Genomic DNA, 18323 nt, shown 5'->3' on the forward strand with positions numbered 1-18323 from the left:
ATACATGGTGTAGAAAAAAGGTTTTGAACTACTGCTCGATTTAAACCAACACAGAAATCAAGATTCAGCGTATGAATCTCAACAACGGTGACAATCAACACAATAATCAGATAAAACTCTGAACATCACAAAACAAGCTACTAAAAAGCTGCAACAAAAACAACATAAAAAATAAAAGCAGATATAATAATAAAAGAAAATACTATGGCAATTCAGCATAATTTATTCCTGCTGCAATGCATGCTGGGAGATACTGATGTTATTTATACTGATTGAGTTTTATCTCAACTTTTTGCCCTTTCTGAGGCCTTTATGGAAAAGATTCTGATTTGTGGATTATGGGTGATCAGGACACACACTAACGCGGGGTTAGTTGTAACACACTTGTTTTAAATGCTTCCACACATGCCAGCATGACGAAACTCAGTGTATTTATTAGTTACCATATCAACACTAAATAGAGAAAAAAATACATCAAAATTCAGAAATCTTTGGAAGATATCACTGAACATTTATTTAACCATTGCAAAAGTAGTTCATTTCTCTCTCTGTTTTTGTGTTTATTTAAAATTAGACAAATCTGATATTTTTATCTTATATCTTAGGGCTGGACGATATGGCCAAAATTTATATCACAATATATTTCTTAATTTTGGTCGATACGATATAATTCTGATATCGATATGAAGAATATAAAAGCCTCAGGAAAAATTTTGAAGAACGCCCACAATGAATGTCCTGTACCTACAAACTTCTGAAAAATGTATTTGCCAAGTCTCTGAACCCTCCTCCTAAAACTATATCATATTTTAGAAATAAAAATGGTACAAATAAATTATTGTTAAAATTGTATTTGTATTTTGCCTTCATACAAACAAGAAATGTGAAATCACATCAAATAATAATAAGACTCAACTTATTAATATTAATATCTTTAACTTTAAACTAACATTGGTTGATTATATTATTCTTGTAGATTGAAAAAGTGCTTCAGCCAGGATAAAGAATGTGAAAAAAAAAAAAAAAAAGTTCTGCAGTTGCTGCAGAAAAAAAGAAGTGAGCAACAACAAAAACACATGTTGCTGAGGGACATTTTGAGTGTTGATGACGCCTGAATTCAGTCCGATTGATGAATCTGAATAGCCGTGTTTCCACTGTCGGGCCAGTGCGAGCCAGGGCTTTAAACGGGCCGTGCCGGGCTAATAGCCTCGGGTCTGGAGCACCGGGCCCAAAATCTGCTGCGTTTCCACTGTCGGGCCAGAAGCTCCACAGCGCTTTGCGATGGATTCATGATTAATACTGTTATCTTAAAACCATGCTCAAAGTTTATCGAGATAATCTCGCGGTAACTAAAGAGCCTATCCTTCAGTCGTGTCCTCAAGAAGTTAGATGATCAGTCTATACAAGTTAATATTCTATCATAAAAATAATAGATTGATTACCTGTATTATAAGTCTATCTTTTGTGGTACTTCTTAAACCTTTTTTACACTATAACAACAACCTTGTTACATGCTGCCACTTTGGCTACACTGTTAACCCTTGCTGTAAAATTCTGACAATATTATACCATTTTCCATTAAAACAGTAATATACCGTAGAAAATAAAAGTAGCCTACAGGAATATACTGTGAATTAACAGTGCTCAAAATCGACACTCAGAGGCTGTGTTCCAAATCACACCCTATACCCTCATTCACTATTCCCTACATTAGTTCACTAATATAGTCCACTTGAATGAAAAGAAGTGAGTGAATTGAGACACTGATGAACACCTGATAAGCAGAATCACTGAAGGACAGAGAAACAAGAACAGAAAAAGAGAAACACAAAAACTACAACTGACTTCCAGCCACACTGAGTGTGAAACCAGTTTACAAACCAGTTTACGATTATTTCTTTCATACATGTACAAAAGTTCTTGTTGAGAATTAACAGAGATTTAGTTATTAATAAAGTTTGTTGTCACCATGATGGAGATCAGTATTTGCTTTAGTTGGTGTCTTGTCCCTGGACTTCTTACCTTTCATCTCTCTCTGGCTGCTGTAACAGTGAGTTTATAAAACACATTTGTTATGGCAAGAAAAAGTCAAGAGGAAGATGATTTTTATTTTTTTGCGATGATGTCACAATCATCCTGGACATGCCTGATTTTCAGATTTTTCCTGTATATAGTCATTGAAATTATAGTTATCTCATATTTAGCATATATCTGTGAATCTACAAAATGAAATCAATATTTCTGTAATCAGGTCTTCTGAAGAATATTGTAATCATATAGTGCATTCAATTTTATTTTACTCCTGCTTGACTCAGACACACACAGATATCAACAATCAGCACATGAATCTCAACAATGGTGAAAAGTTTCATGTCGCAATGCATGCTGGGTTCCAGGATAATATAAAACTCCCAGCATGCACTGCTGCATGAATAATAATAATAATAAAAAAGAAATATTGCCACCATTGTTGAGATTCATGTGCTAAATTGTGATATCTCGGTGATTCTAAAACACAGTGTAGCTCTGTGTCTCTGGTTATGCATCATGTGTTAAAAAAAAAGAGTCATTGTATCTTATTGCTGCGTTTTCACAGTGGTGGTAATGTAACACTTTCGATTGAGGATTAAACTCTGAATAAGTGAGAATGAATTCCTTAGTGAATGAACAGGCAATATGATGATTTTGTCATCATAATCATTATAACTGCAGTCATTCATAAACTGTGTGTGTGCACAAGTGTGACTTGCAACAACACAGCTCAAGCAGCAAAAGAAACACTAATGTTTTAGCATCAGCATCCCAACTAAAGCAAGCACTGATCTCTATAACGGTAACTTCAAACCAAACATTTTCAATTAAACATCTCAATAACATCTTCTGTATGACAGAAATAAAGTCATACTGGTTAATAATAAGTGTAATAATGTGTAATGGCTGGAAGTCAGTCGTAGTTATTGTGTTTCTCTATTTTCTGTTCTTGTGTTTCTCTTTTCTTCAGTGATTCTGCTTACAATCACTTACATATTCCCTTAATTATCTCACTGCATCGTTACTTTTTACTCGTAGTGTGGATTTCCCTGAGGGGTTGAAAGGGTTAACTGTGTAAGATAAAAAAGACACACCCACAAAATGTATTTTAACAGTAATAAACTGTAAGTTATAAAACAGGTTTATACTGGCAACACTGTTGCCAGTAGTTTACTGTAAAATTAATTTTTTGGGTCACCATTGTGCAGAAGAGTAGAGCCTGTGCTTCAGTCCAGGAGAAGATCTACAAACATTGATGATTTGCTGCATGTTGCTTTATTTAACAGGCGGTGACTGTGTAGTTGCTGAGCCAGTGGAAATCTCTTTATGTACAATAGTTTTTTAGTGGTCTCAAATAAAAGAAGTTCACAGTAATACTTTGCTCACATTATTAATGCATTATAAATTTAAGTTAATACATTTAAATGACAGTTGGTCAATTTAAGGCAGTCGGTTTCTGCAAGTGTAATTAGTTAACTATAATTTAGTGCATTTTTACAGAAACAAACTAGATTACAGTAAAGAACTGTACAATTAACAGTATTTTACTGGCAACAGTGTTGCCAGTATTTTACTGTAAAAAAACCCGGTAAGGTCTAACAGTGTAGGCTATATGATCAAATCAGAACTCATGGTAATTATTCTTTCGTCAAAAATAATGCTCACCCCTCGTGCGTTTCCTCCAGAAAGGATTTCCTGATCAACGTCACACTAACCCATCTTTTCACCAACAAATGGAAGTTTATTCAGAAAACTAATCAGAAAGAAATCACTGGAAACAGCGAGATCGCAAAACAAACATGATAAAAGCGACCGTTTGCTGGCATTTTTGTTTACTTGAATATTTAAAACCCAAGCATTGATGTTTTACCACAGGTTTACAATAAAAAGTGATAGGCTACTTTGATCACAATGAATTAATTTATATCAAAATTGCACATTAGTCACAAATAAATAAATTAGGATGTGAATTAGGAAATAGAATGTGAAATTCTATTTCACAAAAGAAGAGGACACACTTAGGCTACTTATTCAGTCGAGGCTGTTTCTGTTTATTTGGTAGTTACAGGACATATTTAGGCTACATCACATTTAGAAAGAATGATCATTTCTACAAATATGCCACCAAAAATACGAAAAAATTATATTGCCATATATATTGATATTGAATTATTGTCCAGCCCTATTATATCTGTTATTTCAACAGTTGATATGGTTCTTTAATGCTGAAGATTTAAATCCCAGTTGCGCTGGAGGGGAAGATTGTAACACTGCGTTACAATGAGCCCCTATTAGAAATATGCTATTCTATTCCATTCTATTCTATACTTTTATGAATTCTATTGAGAAACCATGAGAAAAAGGTGATTAAAGACTGAGTCAATGTTCATAAATTATTTGTTATTATTTTGTTTTGAATTATGCTGTATAGCTGTGTTTTGCGGTGTGTTTGTTGTCACAAAAATATTTTATTTTTAATTATTTATATGAATAATTTATATTTATATGCCATTATATGAAAAAGTAAAAAATGACAAAATATTAGACTTTGTCTTGGATATATATATTTTTTATTAGATCAGATAACATTTTAAGCTGTCACATGGTCATGTTACAATGTGCCCCTCACATGTTAGGTGGGGCATGTTGTCACATTTCACTTCCATTCTTTCGTGGGTATATCAAGAAAAAAGTATACACTGTATTAATGAATGCGGCGGCGGGATTGCATAAATATACATTTATTCAGCAGAGACTTTTATTGAAAATGATGAGAATAATACAAACATATTGCTAAATCAAAGCAGAACACAAGCATAATCATTAATACAAGTTACTAACAGTATTTTAATTTGTTCTTTTGAAGATTGAAATGTATTCTGCTGCTCAGGATTGGCAAGTTACAATGTAATTAGTTACTTTTTTTTGTTTAAAAGTAATGTAATTACATTTTTTAAATATCTATTACTGTCTTTCAGGCACTTCACTTGAGTTTCACATTTCTAAAATACATTTAAATCTTAGTGGAGAAGGCTTGTAAATGAGGCTTATTTTCCTCTGCATGATAGATTGGCTTATTGCTCACAACATAATGCGTCACTTTTGGTAAACTGAAGCTTATAAAGATTAAAGATTATTTTTAAAAATAAGTTCTGTCATCAGTTTAACATTTCAGGAGAAGTCAATGTTTCCTTCTGTCTCTGAGAGAAACATTTCAGCTTCTTTCCCAACAGTGACCTGTAAGTGTCACAACTGATCCAGAACCTGTTCTAATAACTGATCCATAACCTGTTCTAATAACTGATCCATAACCTGTTCTAATAACTGATCAATAACCTGTTTAAATAACTGATCCATAACCTGTTCTAATAACTGATCCATAACCTGTTCTAATAACTGATCCAGAAACTGATCTAATAACTGATCCATAACCTGTTCTAATAACTGATCCATAACCTGTTCTAATAACTGATCCATAACCTGTTTAAATAACTGATCCAGAAACTGATCTAATAACTGATCCATAACCTGTTCTAATAACTGATCCATAACCTGTTCTAATAACTGATCCATAACCTGTTCTAATAACTGATCCATAACCTGTTTAAATAACTGATCCAGAAACTGATCTAATAACTGATCCATAACCTGTTCTAATAACTGATCCATAACCTGTTCAAATAACTGATCCATAACCTGTTCAAATAACTGATCCATAACCTGTTCTAATAACTGATCCATAACCTGTTTAAATAACTGATCCAGAAACTGATCTAATAACTGATCCATAACCTGTTTAAATAACTGATCCAGAAACTGATCTAATAACTGATCCATAACCTGTTCTAATAACTGATCCATAACCTGTTCTAATAACTGATCCATAACCTGTTCTAATAACTGATCCATAACCTGTTCAAATAACTGATCCATAACCTGTTCTAATAACTGATCCATAACCTGTTCTAATAACTGATCCATAAACTGATCTAATAACTGATCCATAACCTGTTCTAATAACTGATCCATAACCTGTTCTAATAACTGATCCATAAACTGATCTAATAACTGATCCATAACCTGTTCTAATAACTGATCCATAAACTGATCTAATAACTGATCCATAACCTGTTCTAATAACTGATCCATAACCTGTTCTAATAACTGATCCATAACCTGTTCTAATAACTGATCCATAACCTGTTCAAATAACTGATCCATAACCTGTTCTAATAACTGATCCATAACCTGTTCTAATAACTGATCCAACCTGTTCTAATAACTGATCCATAACCTGTTCTAATAACTGATCCATAACCTGTTCTAATAACTGATCCATAAACTGATCTAATAACTGATCCATAACCTGTTCTAATAACTGATCCATAAACTGATCTAATAACTGATCCATAACCTGTTCTAATAACTGATCCATAACCTGTTCTAATAACTGATCCATAACCTGTTCAAATAACTGATCCATAACCTGTTCTAATAACTGATCCATAACCTGTTCAAATAACTGATCCAACCTGTTCTAATAACTGATCCATAACCTGTTCTAATAACTGATCCATAACCTGTTTTAATAACTGATCCATAACCTGTTCTAATAACTGATCCATAACCTGTTCTAATAACTGATCCATAACCTGTTCTAATAACTGATCCATAACCTGTTCAATGACACTGAATGATTATTTCAGTCATTATTCTCAGTGACTGACACGGTTCTAGATTTGAGTAAAAAACAACTCTAATGGTAAGTATAGTTTGGTGTGTTGCTGTGTTTGACAGATGCATAATCAGAGTGAATCTCGTTCTTACTGAAGGAGACTGTAGCGTCACTGAGAGACTCTTCATGCTTCTGGAAACTGACAGATGCGTAAAGGACCCTGTCAGAGGGGATTGTGGGTAACTGGACTGACGAGTAAAGTGGATTCTGTGAATCAGAGGGGATTGTGGGTAACTGGACTGACAAGTAAAGTGGATTCTGTGAATCAGAGGGGATTGTGGGTAACTGGCCTGTCGAATAAAGTGGATTATGTGAATCAGAGGGGATTGTGGGTAACTGGACTGTCGAATATAGAGGAGTTGATGTGGGATCTGAGTCTTGACCCTGTAAGAGAAGCCAAATCCCCCAAACATGAAGTCTCAGTTTAAAGGTACAGCAAACATGCTTATCTGACATCATGAAGCACAGATCAGTTCTGAAACTCACCATTTCATGATCTCCGGTCTCTCTTCTGTCTGATGATGAAATGATGCCTGTGTGAACAAGAGCCACATCTGTATGTGTATTTCAGAACAGGAGAGGGCGACACACTCAGATGTACTAAATGTGTGTGTGTGTGTGTGTGTCTCACCATGTTTACAGCTGTATTTTATTTTGAGCAACATGAGCACTAAACACACAGCCAGCAGGATCAAACCCACAGAAACCGCAACTATCACAGAGGAAACTGAAATCACACAAAGGGATTTTCACAGAGAAACAAGGTGAGATTATGACATCATGTACAAGTATTCTTACACATGCTGCACATCCATCACTTATATATATCATAAGATCACTTTCAACTCAAACTGAGCAACAGATCGGTTGGATCTTACCAGACTTTCCTTCATCCTGGGATGTCGTTGTTTCTGAAAATACACAATCATAGAGCGCCGATGGTCAAATTTAGTAGAGGAACAAATTCAGTCATTATTTACTCAGATCATCTGTGGAATAGGGGTCGACCGATTAATCTGCCGTTTTTTTGCATTTTTTTAACATAATCGGCATCGGCCAATATCCAAGTGTATCAAGCCGATTATTAGGCGGGCGCATCTGTGGGCAGCCTAGTGTTGTTGTTGTTGTGGAACACGTGTTCGACGCACGCTGCGCCTAGAGTCATTCTCCAGCAGAGTGAGCAGACCTCATCCAGTGCCTAAGGAAGAAGCTAAGTTCCTTGGAGAAAACTCCTTTATATTTAATTAAAAACTTTTAATATGTTACTGCCAACTTCGAGAAAAAATATGAATAGGTGACATGACGTTCGGCTACTTTGGATATTGATAGCGTAGTTGAGGTTGCATTAGCACAGCAGAAGAGTTGCTATCATGTCACAATAAATAAGCAAGAATTTTGCAATTACAGACAGTGAATCTGAAACTTTTATTTGTTCTGTTTGAGTGTCTTATATTTGAGAGGGTTGTCACTCAATGCAGAGAAAATAAGTAATAAAAAAGAGACCAATGCACTATAATAGGCTAGTGAAGGACTGGCTTTGCTTTGCTAGCGTCGTCGTTGCTAGGGTTGGGTAGCTACAGACAGACCCAGTGCTAATACGGCACTGGTGCCTTAACGACCGTTATCTACCGGACCGAATATCAACGCGGATTTCTGTGATTCATTTCGGTGCTACTGTTATGCCTGTGCTTCTCTTGGATGCTCTGAAAACGGACGTTAGAATAACAGAAAAATCGCTTCGCTGCACGTGGCGCTAGTCAGCAGCTAACTTTAGCATACCGTTAGCTAGTAGCTGGATTAAACACGGTTAAAATGCTGGCCAAACAGTGTAATGTGTGACTGTATTTCACTGTAGACTGGGGTGGAACGGTACATGTATTCGTAATGAACCGAAACGGTACGGGCGTCACGGTTCGGTGTATAAATTTACACGGAGAATACACGGTATAAAAATAAATAAAACTCACGTGCAAATTCATGTAATGCGGAACTACCGTTAGATACGCGGGTTCTTTAGGGACACCTAATCTGTAGCTCCGCCTTAGCTCTGAAGCAGGCTGCGATGTAAAGATTGCAATGCTGGAATATGTTGTGTGTGTGAGAGAGAGAGAGAGAGAGGCGCGGGCGCGATCGAAAAGTCGCGTGTGTTTAAAGTCGCAAAGTGTTTACTTATATTTGTGTGTGTGTGTGTGTGTGAGGCACGGATGCGATCGAATAGTGGAAACATAAAAACATACTCCGTCATTTTGTTTATACAAGACATCATTCAAACTGCAAATTGTTTAAGTTACTGTTTATTAAAATTAAGGAAAACAAATATATTAATCTGAAATGTAGCAAATTAATTTTCAATTCATTCAGGTACAATTACCAAACATATCTCAAGGTCTTTTTGTCTTTTGTACAAGTGCAGATTGGTCAAGTGTTCAATAAATGTTTTTGTTGAGAAATCTTGTCTATCTTAAGTAATTATTTGTGTTACATTTTATCTCTCAAATAGAGTTTAAAAACAAGCACATAATCGGCCAAATATCGGCCAAAATAAATCGGCAGCATTTATCGGCCATTGGCCGACCCGGATTTCAAAAGATCGTCATCGGCCTGAAAAAACCCATATCGGTCGACCTCTACTGTGGAACACAAATGTGATTATCTGAAGAATATTTTCTGTACATTGAAAGCAGACAGCAACTAGTCAAGCTCCCAAAAGGACAAAAAAAGCCATAAAAGTGCCCATGTGACTCGTTTCGTTTCAAGTCACATTTATTTATATAGGCTAGTGCTTTGCTTTGAGAGATTTATTGTCTTCTTTTATTTGCAGTTGATTTCAGGATGTGTGGCTTTAAGTCTGATTGACACATTGACACATTAGCATAATATTGATTGATTAGGTGTGCCTAATCAAACACACCTGAACCAGCTGATCAATGTCTTCAGGATTACTAGAAAGCTACAGACAGGAGAGTTTATCAGGGTTGGAGCTAAACTCTGCAGGACAGTGGCCCTCCAGGACCGAGTTTGCCCATCCCTGCCGTATGAGAATGGTGTGATGTCACTGTGATCATGATCCCACGTGTTGACTGGGAAGGAAACATGTAAATGTGTCTGGTGTTGGGACATCTGCTAACAGTATATCACTGCACAGGCAGGGTTCTCAAGTCTCACACATTGGCCGTGAGACACACGCAATTCAACCAGTTCACACGCTCTCACGCCACACTGTCTATTTCTCACGCTGAAAAGGCAATGCCAACCAAGTTGTCCTGCAAGCTTTATATATAACGTTGTATGCGAGGCGCGGGCACACAAAGTGAAGTTTCCCGCCGCCAGCACGTATCTCGGCCAGATTGCGTTCGTTAATAGGCAACATAGATGCGCGAACACACGGAGCATTCTCGGCCACCGTACGTTCGTTACTAGGTAACCAACAACATCGCACGAACACACGTCGTGAATGATGGAGAAGGTAAGTTGGAAGAAAGCTCGTCTAACATTTTTAGGCTAGAACATTTAATATATAGCTAGCCCATCGTATGTATTATTGATGCAGTCAGAAACTCTACAACTACTTTGCAACCAGGCCAGAAGCTTTGGCTCAGTTTGGCTAGCTTATGTTATCTGAAACTAAGGGAAATGTTAGTGGGTATAGGAAGGAATGAAGATGACAAGCTGACAAGGCAGCGCCACAGAGAATGACAACATAAGAAGCGCCATTTTTTAATACAGTTGACATATAATACTACTGTTTCTGTATCATGAAATGTAGTTTTAAGAGTTTTTCAGGCGAGAATGTAGTTGTTTAAAGCTCAAATCTGTGGTTTATTTAAAGATTTATGAAAATTTTATCCAGTTGATCCAGCGATGACCGGGCGCTCGGCGCTCATGTACCCCGCCTGGAGCAACCTTTCCTCGGCTAGACGTTCTGACGTTTGCCGCCAATGCCGCGGACTCTGGCGTCTCTGTAGTGGTTAAACATGAGATATAATTCGTCTTGTGTATATCTAATGGGCGATTTTTGGTCTTGTGAATCTATAATTTGTTCCCTGGCCAATCGTTTTGGCTGAGGGGAAGTTTCATAACTTTATAAGCTATTTAACTTTACCGTTGTATGGTTAGACTAGAGCGCTGACTTTGTATGTTTGACTGAATTGTTTGCTTTATTTGTATAGCTTCTTATACCTTTTACTTATACTTTTATAATGGCTAATATTGATAAAAGTGAAATTTAACAAAAAGAGACTGGGTTGAGTTTTGTCATTTTAAATTTTAATACAACGAATATGATCTGTAATGTTGTTTACTGCAAAATCTGTTGTTTAGTACAAATGCACATATTGCCTGGACCATAAAATGTTTAATATTTGTATATTATATTTAAAATGAAAAGAGGCAGGTTTGTGTTTTATATTTTGTTTTGTCATAAATAGGCAAACGTTATGTGCAGTTGAATATAATCAATATGCGTTGCCTGAATCACATTTGTGTGGCTATAATGTTTAAGATTTCTTTAAATGAAAACGAAAGGAGTTAGTATGGTGTTTTATAACATATTTCGTTGCCTAAAATATACACACAGATAACTGGAGTAGCAGAGCGAGCTGAGTGACGCGTGCTGTGTCAGAAGGTGGGCGGGGTTAGGATTTCCCAAGATTTCCCAAGATGGCGCCGCCCATACCCCCCATAAACGGCTTCAAACCCGTTCTTCAGAAAGTCTATGGGTGACGTCACAGACGCTTTGTCCATATGTAGCAGATTGGGTATTTCCCTTTGTTCCTCCCCCTAGTGGAGAACTGAATTATTTGCCCAGTAGAGTTAGTGGTGTCAGGTAACCGGCTGGTGACTAATTACCATGATTACGCTCTAAATAAAAATGCAGCCTTCATATGGCTGGGGATGTTACTTTTTGCATTCTGGTTGCCTGTTCCTAGTGGAGTCGTGTGGTTCGGGGCATTTATTCTGCTCATTGTTAGATCAGGTATGTGAATGAGTGGAATATGGAATGTGATTTTATAATATTAGTGTGTAATTTAAAGTTTGTGTCCTGCAGTCACTACACAATTTGAGTGCAGCGAGAACCTGTACAGTCGTGTTAGAATCATTGTGAACGCAGTGAGTATGATCTCTTTTCTGGTGGATCGTTTCATGTTTATAAAAAAAGTAAATTTCACCGCTGTGTGTGCGTGCAGGTCGGAGGGACGTGCGTAACAGGCTTGCTTCCAGCTCTGAGCGGTGTAAGCTTCTCTTTAATGCCAAGACGCACGGCCCCGGATTACGCTGCTGTTTTTATTTTGAATGTTGTTTTATTTTCATTAATGTTCTTGTTTTGTGGTATTTTCTGTTATTTGTAATTAATGTAAGCGCTTGGGTCTCCTGTGGCCAATGGTTATAAAAGTGTACTTTGCCCGCCTCTCTTTTTTTTGGGGTGTAGTGTTTAACACTTGAGTATGAGTTTCTCATTCCCTTTCTAGTGTGCAACACCAGTGTGAGTGGTTGGTTGTAGTGAGCGATTACTGTTTGAGGCGGGGCAGGATTCTCTTTCCCTGTTAGTGTCTTTTGATGACCCAAGTGCTGCCCGTAGTGTTTAAATCTTTATTTTTCATTTTAAGTACCTTTTTTTTTGTTTTTTTTGTATGTGTCGGTATGTAAAAGGTAAATGTATTGAAGGTACTTATTAGTGACTGTCATGTGCATTATATTCTAATAAAATAAAAATTGTTTTAATTGGCAGAATTGTCTCAGTCCTCTCTGGAAGGAACGAACCTGGGGTTTAGATTTTCTGAGTACTAGTATATCCTGGGGTGAAAGTCCCTAGGTGGCGTAGTTGGCTACAGTTAAGACTTTGAGTATCTTCACGTGAGCTTTTGCTTATCTTGGTTATCATCTTGCTCTCCGCCTCACCATCGTGCCACACATATTTTTTTTTTACAGTCTATGCTATTAATACAAACCTGCTGTAGCAAACCCCGTCCGAATGATGACCAAAATAAGTTTATTGTACATCACACAAAAGATGAGCGTTAGTTTTACTCCAGAGAATCACTGTAAGACCTGAATAAACACATAAGAAGTGAGCATTAAAGTCTTATCCATAAACTCTCGCGCTCTCTCTCCCTTTCATTATCAACAACATACACCGCGACGTACACAAAACACTCGTTACAACTAACAGTAAACAAATATATACACACCTTCTCAGTGGGTGCTAAATAAACTGGTAAACCTTATATCCGTAAAATGACTCGATGAGCTGTCATAAAGAGCGCGCTCTCACTTTCATTTCTGCCGTGGTCAGTAACGTAAGGCCTGTCGCTCCGGAGACTGTAAGCTGGATCACAAACAGTACAGATCCATCCTCGAGTAACAACGGGAGTAAATGAAGACTGCTATGTTCATTCTTACATCCAACAACAACACACCTCAATCGCTTAGAAGACATTCTTGTCTACAGTGGCTCCAGCTTCGAACAATGGCGGACTCTGTGTCCAGCTCACTCAGGGCGGGTCTAGGCTCAAACTGAAGTGTCACTCAACAGTCGTGGGAGGGGCCTGCTCAATTCTACGTCACATTGCGCCGAATCTGAGAACAGCTCATTCTGAGACAGTGCTTAAGATTTACTGAGATTGTAAAAAAAACACTGGGTGGATTTTTATCATTCTAGGGTGGTTTTGCTCACACACTGCCAACACACATTTATGTTCAAACACCATGTAAAAGTGAATTTTGCATAATAGGTGCCCTTTAAGAGTTATTTAATGTGTTTTGCTCAATATTAATATAGGGGGAGATTTGTTAGTGTTTAATTTTCTATTATTTTGGAAATTAAAAAGATTTCTGGTATGTCTGCGTTTTTGTGGTCACCATTGTGCTGAAAGATGTTTTACCTTCAGTCAAATTCAGATGAACTTCAGTGAATACGAACGACCCAGAAGTCTCCTCTGCGCACCAGTATTTCCCAGAATCCTCTTCTGTCAGATTGCTGATGTTCACAGTAAAGACTCCAGCTGAGGTTTCGTCCGTCAGAGAGAATCGGCCGTTTGTTCTCGTATCGGATGAAACACGAACTCCGTCTCGGACACAGATGTTGGGCTGATCTCCTCTGCAGAAAAGCCTCTGTGTTTGACTCCTGATGTTCTTACAGCTGATGGACACCGATCCTCCGACAGACGCTTCATGAGTGAAGAGCGCTGGAGAGAACAAACACATGAGGATGATGACAGAAAACATTGAGATGTTCCCCAGAAAACACTCTCACCATCTTTCAGGACGATCATGAGCTCAATGGGAAGGTTAAACGCTCCTTCCACTGCACACCAGTATATCCCAGCATCCTCTGCTCTCAGGTCACTCAAGGTCACAGTGAAGAGATTGAGTTCAGTGTCGTCCTTTACTGAAATTTTTGGTTTATTAACATGGGCTTCATCGGATTGAATGATATGTTGAGCATCTTTAGTGAAACACTTTCCTTTACAAAGATGCTTTACTTCTGTTGAATGGTTTCCATCATAAGGGCATTTGATCTCAGATGAATCTCCTTCACGTCCGACCACTGGAGGCACTAATAGTCAAAGAAAAGGAGAAGTATTTATATGCTGTAATATATGCATATGGTATTTGATTTATGGTCACTGTACGTACGAGTTGGAGTGAGTTGATGTTGATTGGTGAGCGAGACAGAAGTCAGATGTGTGTCTCTGGTTTCGGCTCCACACCAGTAAACTCCAGCATCTCTCACGCTCACATTACTGATGCTCACTGTGAAAACTCCTGCTGGACCGGCAGAAAACTCAAAGCGTTTCTTCTCTGATGAACTGATGCTTTCACAGATCTTCTCCTTGTTCTCTTTGCAGATGTGTGTGAAGGTCTCGTCGTGTTTCTTGGGGAAATTGCAGGTGAGTTTCACACTTTCACCAATAATAGCAGATGCTTTGCTTGATGCAGGAAAATTATCAACTATTCACAAAAACAATGAAAAATATACAATATAAAAAAGCTATCTTTCTTATTTTAAGTCTCTAAAATGAAGGTCCTCCCAGAAGCTCTTTACCTTGATTTACTGTCAGTTTAATCTCAGTGAACAGATCATGATCAGGGATATTCACTCCACATCTGTACGTCGCTTCATCAGCCGCGGTTAAATTACTGATGAAAACCTTCAAACGTCCTTCACTGGAATCATCATACATGTGCACTTTATCATGACGAACCCACTGATTCTGTTCTTCAACGAAGATCTTCTTCTGTGGTGGATCTTTCTGGATAAACTTCTTGTTTCCTTTGAATTTTTGTGGAAATTTACACGTGATGAAGACTGATTTACTGGAGTAGGCCTGAACCTGGACAGACGTGATTTTACCTGCAAAATGAGATTTATATGTGGATTTATTACATCATTAAAAGTCAGGAGGGATTTACATTCCTTATTTAGAGCTGTAAGAATTCTTTAGTTAAAAAGAAACTAAACTCACCATAAACATTCAGCTGAATCTCTTTAATGAAGGTTATGTGAGTAATTGACTGATCTGAAGGTCGAAGATCTGATTCGCCTCTCTCCACTCCACATAAATAAACTCCACCGTCCGCTGCAGAAATATCTCTAATGGTCACAGTAAAATGATCTTCATGACTGTCAGACAGACTGAACTTCTCCTCAGATGATTGTGATGATCGTGAGCTCTTCAGAACATGGACAGGATCCTCGTTCAGTCTGTAGAAAACTTTGGTGTGTGTTTTAAACTTCTCATCATATTCACAGCGGAAAGTGATCGTCTTTTGTCCAAGATACCCGTCCAGGATAACAGACTTTCCACAACGAGACTCTGAAAATGATTTCAACAAAACCTTGAGACATGAACTTAAATCTAAAATATTATTAGTGTTATTAAAGGTGCACTAGGGAACTTTGGCCTCTCTATCGCCATCTCTGTGTGAAACATACAATGTCATGATCCTTGCAGTGTTTTCCTTTTAATGTGTATTGTGGTTGTTTTTAGGTATATTTATAGTTGCCTGAGATCAGAGTCGTTACATCCTACGTAAAGACATACTGACAGAAAAACACACATCTGAAAATGTAATTTGAACAGGGAAGTTACATATATTTTTTTCTTTTTACAGAGGAAACATGAACACACAAAGAAGAATGACATACAACATAAAACTGACATTTTCCCTGCATAATCCAACCTGACAGCTCAAACTATGGATTATTATTATAATCTGACCATTTTGAATCATTTTTTATTTATTAATTATTATTATTTTTATTTTATTTTATTTTTTCATTTTTACTCAAAATCTTCCGTACTGCACCTTTAATATTATAATAAATAATTGCTGTAGGAAGTTATAAAGTGTCACACATACCTTTCTTCTCCACTAACGTAACATAATGACTCCATGTCTGACTGTTTCCACATGTATATTTCCCATTATCCTCTCTGCTGATGTTCCTGATAAACACTGTGAAGAATCTGCTGTTTTCATCATCATACAGAGCGAATCTCCCGTTATAAACCCATCGACTCTGAACATCAGTACTGATGCCCGTCTTACAGCGCCTGTCTCTGCAGAAATACTTCACTTTATGTTGATCATTAGTCTTGCTCTTGTTCTTGTACATGCACTTGAACATTAAACTCCCTCCAGTGCATCCAACCACTCTGAAACAAAGTACTTGACCTGCCAAACACAAGTTCATTTGCTCTGGGTTATTATATATCATCAATCTGGGTAATATAGTATATTATTTGACCCAGACTGAGCAGTGAAGAACTGACCTGAGATCAGGCAGAGGGTGATGAAGATGAAGATGATGATGGCAGCCTTCATTCCAGATTGACTTCAGTCTCAGATATCCAGAGAAAAACCAGATCCGATCCCGATCCAGTGAAAGCAAGAACTGATCAAATGTGTTTCTTGAATGCGATGTAAGTCACTATCATTAGAAGTACACAGATCCTCCGTCAGTCTTTCTCACGTTTCTTCTTCCTTATTCTCTAACGGTTCCACCCAGATCTGCACTGTTAACAGGGCGGAGAGTGTTGAGGTGTGTGAAAGATAAGCAGAGAAACACAGATGATAGAGGACACATCCGTATATTAATATAAACATACACATTAAGAGTGACAGAAGAGTGTAAAGACTTCATCCTGCATTGATCATGAAAACCACAGAGAAACTGACGTGTGTGAAACAGTTTTAGTAGACCTCAGTCATCTTTAAACATGACAGTATTTCCGGTAAGAGGGCATACAGACACACTGTGAGAATCTAATGTGCTTTAGATGTTGTGAAAGATCTCTAAGAGATTACTCCTGATATAAGAGCACTTCTAGGCCTGGTTTCACAGACAGGGTTTAGATTAGGCCACGCTTAGGCCTTGGTTAAATTAGGACATTTAAGTAGCTTTTATAAATGTGCCTTAGAAAAAAAAAAACTTTGCTGATGTGCATCTCGAGACAAAACAACGACAGTGACATATTTTAAGATATGCCAGCGCAAGTTTCTTTTAAAACAGGCATTTTAGTCTGGGACTAGGCTTAAGGCTTGTCTTAAGAATGGGGGAAAGTGTCATTTGCATGTAATTTATTACGATCTATTTGTGGATCCCACATTATTAAGGCATTAAGCTGGTTTAGATCGTACTTTTCAGACCGCTACCATTTTGTCTGTTTAAATGGGGAAAAATCGAAGATAACGTCAGTAAACTATGGAGTGCCGCAGGGATCTGTGTTAGGCCCTCTGCTATTCTCGATATATATGCTGCCACTTGGTAATATTATAAGAAAACATGGAATTAATTTCCACTGTTATGCTGATGACACTCAATTATATATTTCATCACGACCAGATGAAAACACTAAATTGACAGAGTGTGTTAAAGATATAAAATACTGGATGACGTGTAATTTTCGGTAATTTTTCAATCACAGTCTTCAAAAGATTGTGTCATACATAGCAACGGTGTCAACCCCGCCTCCTTACTAAGATGAAAGTTTTTGTCTTTTCCTTACTCAGAGTTGCTCTCAGATCGGTCCCGAAAATAGCATCACACATTAGTTATCATTATTGTTGCTGTCGTGCCATTCTCATTTGTGTTGTTTGAGCTGTTAGTGCTTGGCATTTTAAAAGTTTCAATGATTTTCAACACAGTATGAAGCCTCATAAGAGATCTCCTTCATAATTATATTCTCTAATCTTTCAGCTTATTTGCTGCTAGCAGAGGCTGCCAAAGGCCCTGGAAGTTCATAAACAGGGACCATGACTTGCAAAATGACTCTGTGTCATGTGGAGTGTTCTCAATAATGGTACAATTTGGTCATTTTCTGCATAATGTTTCTGTTGTCTTTTGAAGATATAGATATTTTTAGTTTTCACTTTAACTAGAGCAATTTTGAATGAAAGTTGCAGATCAAATATTAATGGATCTTGGACATGGACACAGTGCTACCTTCAGCATATGATACAGGAGTCATGATAGTATAATTATTAAATGAGCACCATCATTTTCTCTTGTAATAGTCCCTTTCCCAAAGTGACATTTTTTACCACAATTTGT

General features: G+C 37.4%; 2 protein-coding genes across 2 annotated transcripts in view; one reads left to right on the forward strand and one right to left on the reverse strand.

Annotated features, from left to right (window-relative positions):
• LOC311077572 (polymeric immunoglobulin receptor-like) overlaps positions 1 to 18323 on the forward strand; it is an 80679-nt gene that overhangs the window by 11960 nt on the left and 50396 nt on the right. The window lies entirely within an intron of this gene.
• LOC311077570 (polymeric immunoglobulin receptor-like) lies at positions 6580 to 16805 on the reverse strand. Its single transcript, XM_084106099.1, has 11 exons — positions 16543 to 16805; positions 16130 to 16444; positions 15232 to 15582; positions 14811 to 15119; positions 14402 to 14716; positions 14019 to 14321; positions 13648 to 13950; positions 7645 to 7677; positions 7398 to 7493; positions 7253 to 7299; positions 6580 to 7150 (listed from the first exon to the last, which is right to left on the reverse strand). The coding sequence occupies exons 1-11, from the start codon at positions 16592 to 16594 to the stop codon at positions 6788 to 6790; spliced, it is 2487 nt and encodes an 828-aa protein (XP_083962225.1). The 5' UTR covers positions 16595 to 16805; the 3' UTR covers positions 6580 to 6787.

Source organism: Abramis brama, assembly GCF_963993115.1.
Source record: "Abramis brama genome assembly, chromosome: 2".
NCBI lineage: Eukaryota > Metazoa > Chordata > Actinopteri > Cypriniformes > Leuciscidae > Abramis > Abramis brama.

Bases quoted from the DNA above. Each gene is read 5' to 3' on its own strand.
- LOC311077570 (XM_084106099.1), bottom strand. From the start codon at position 16,594: ATGAAGGCTGCCATCATCATCTTCATCTTCATCACCCTCTGCCTGATC. The intron at 15,583-16,129 runs GTATGTGTGACA...AATCATTTTCAG, and splicing joins TACGTTAGTGGAGAAGAAAG to AGTCTCGTTGTGGAAAGTCT. The intron at 15,120-15,231 runs GTGAGTTTAGTT...CTCATTTTGCAG, and splicing joins GATTCAGCTGAATGTTTATG to GTAAAATCACGTCTGTCCAG.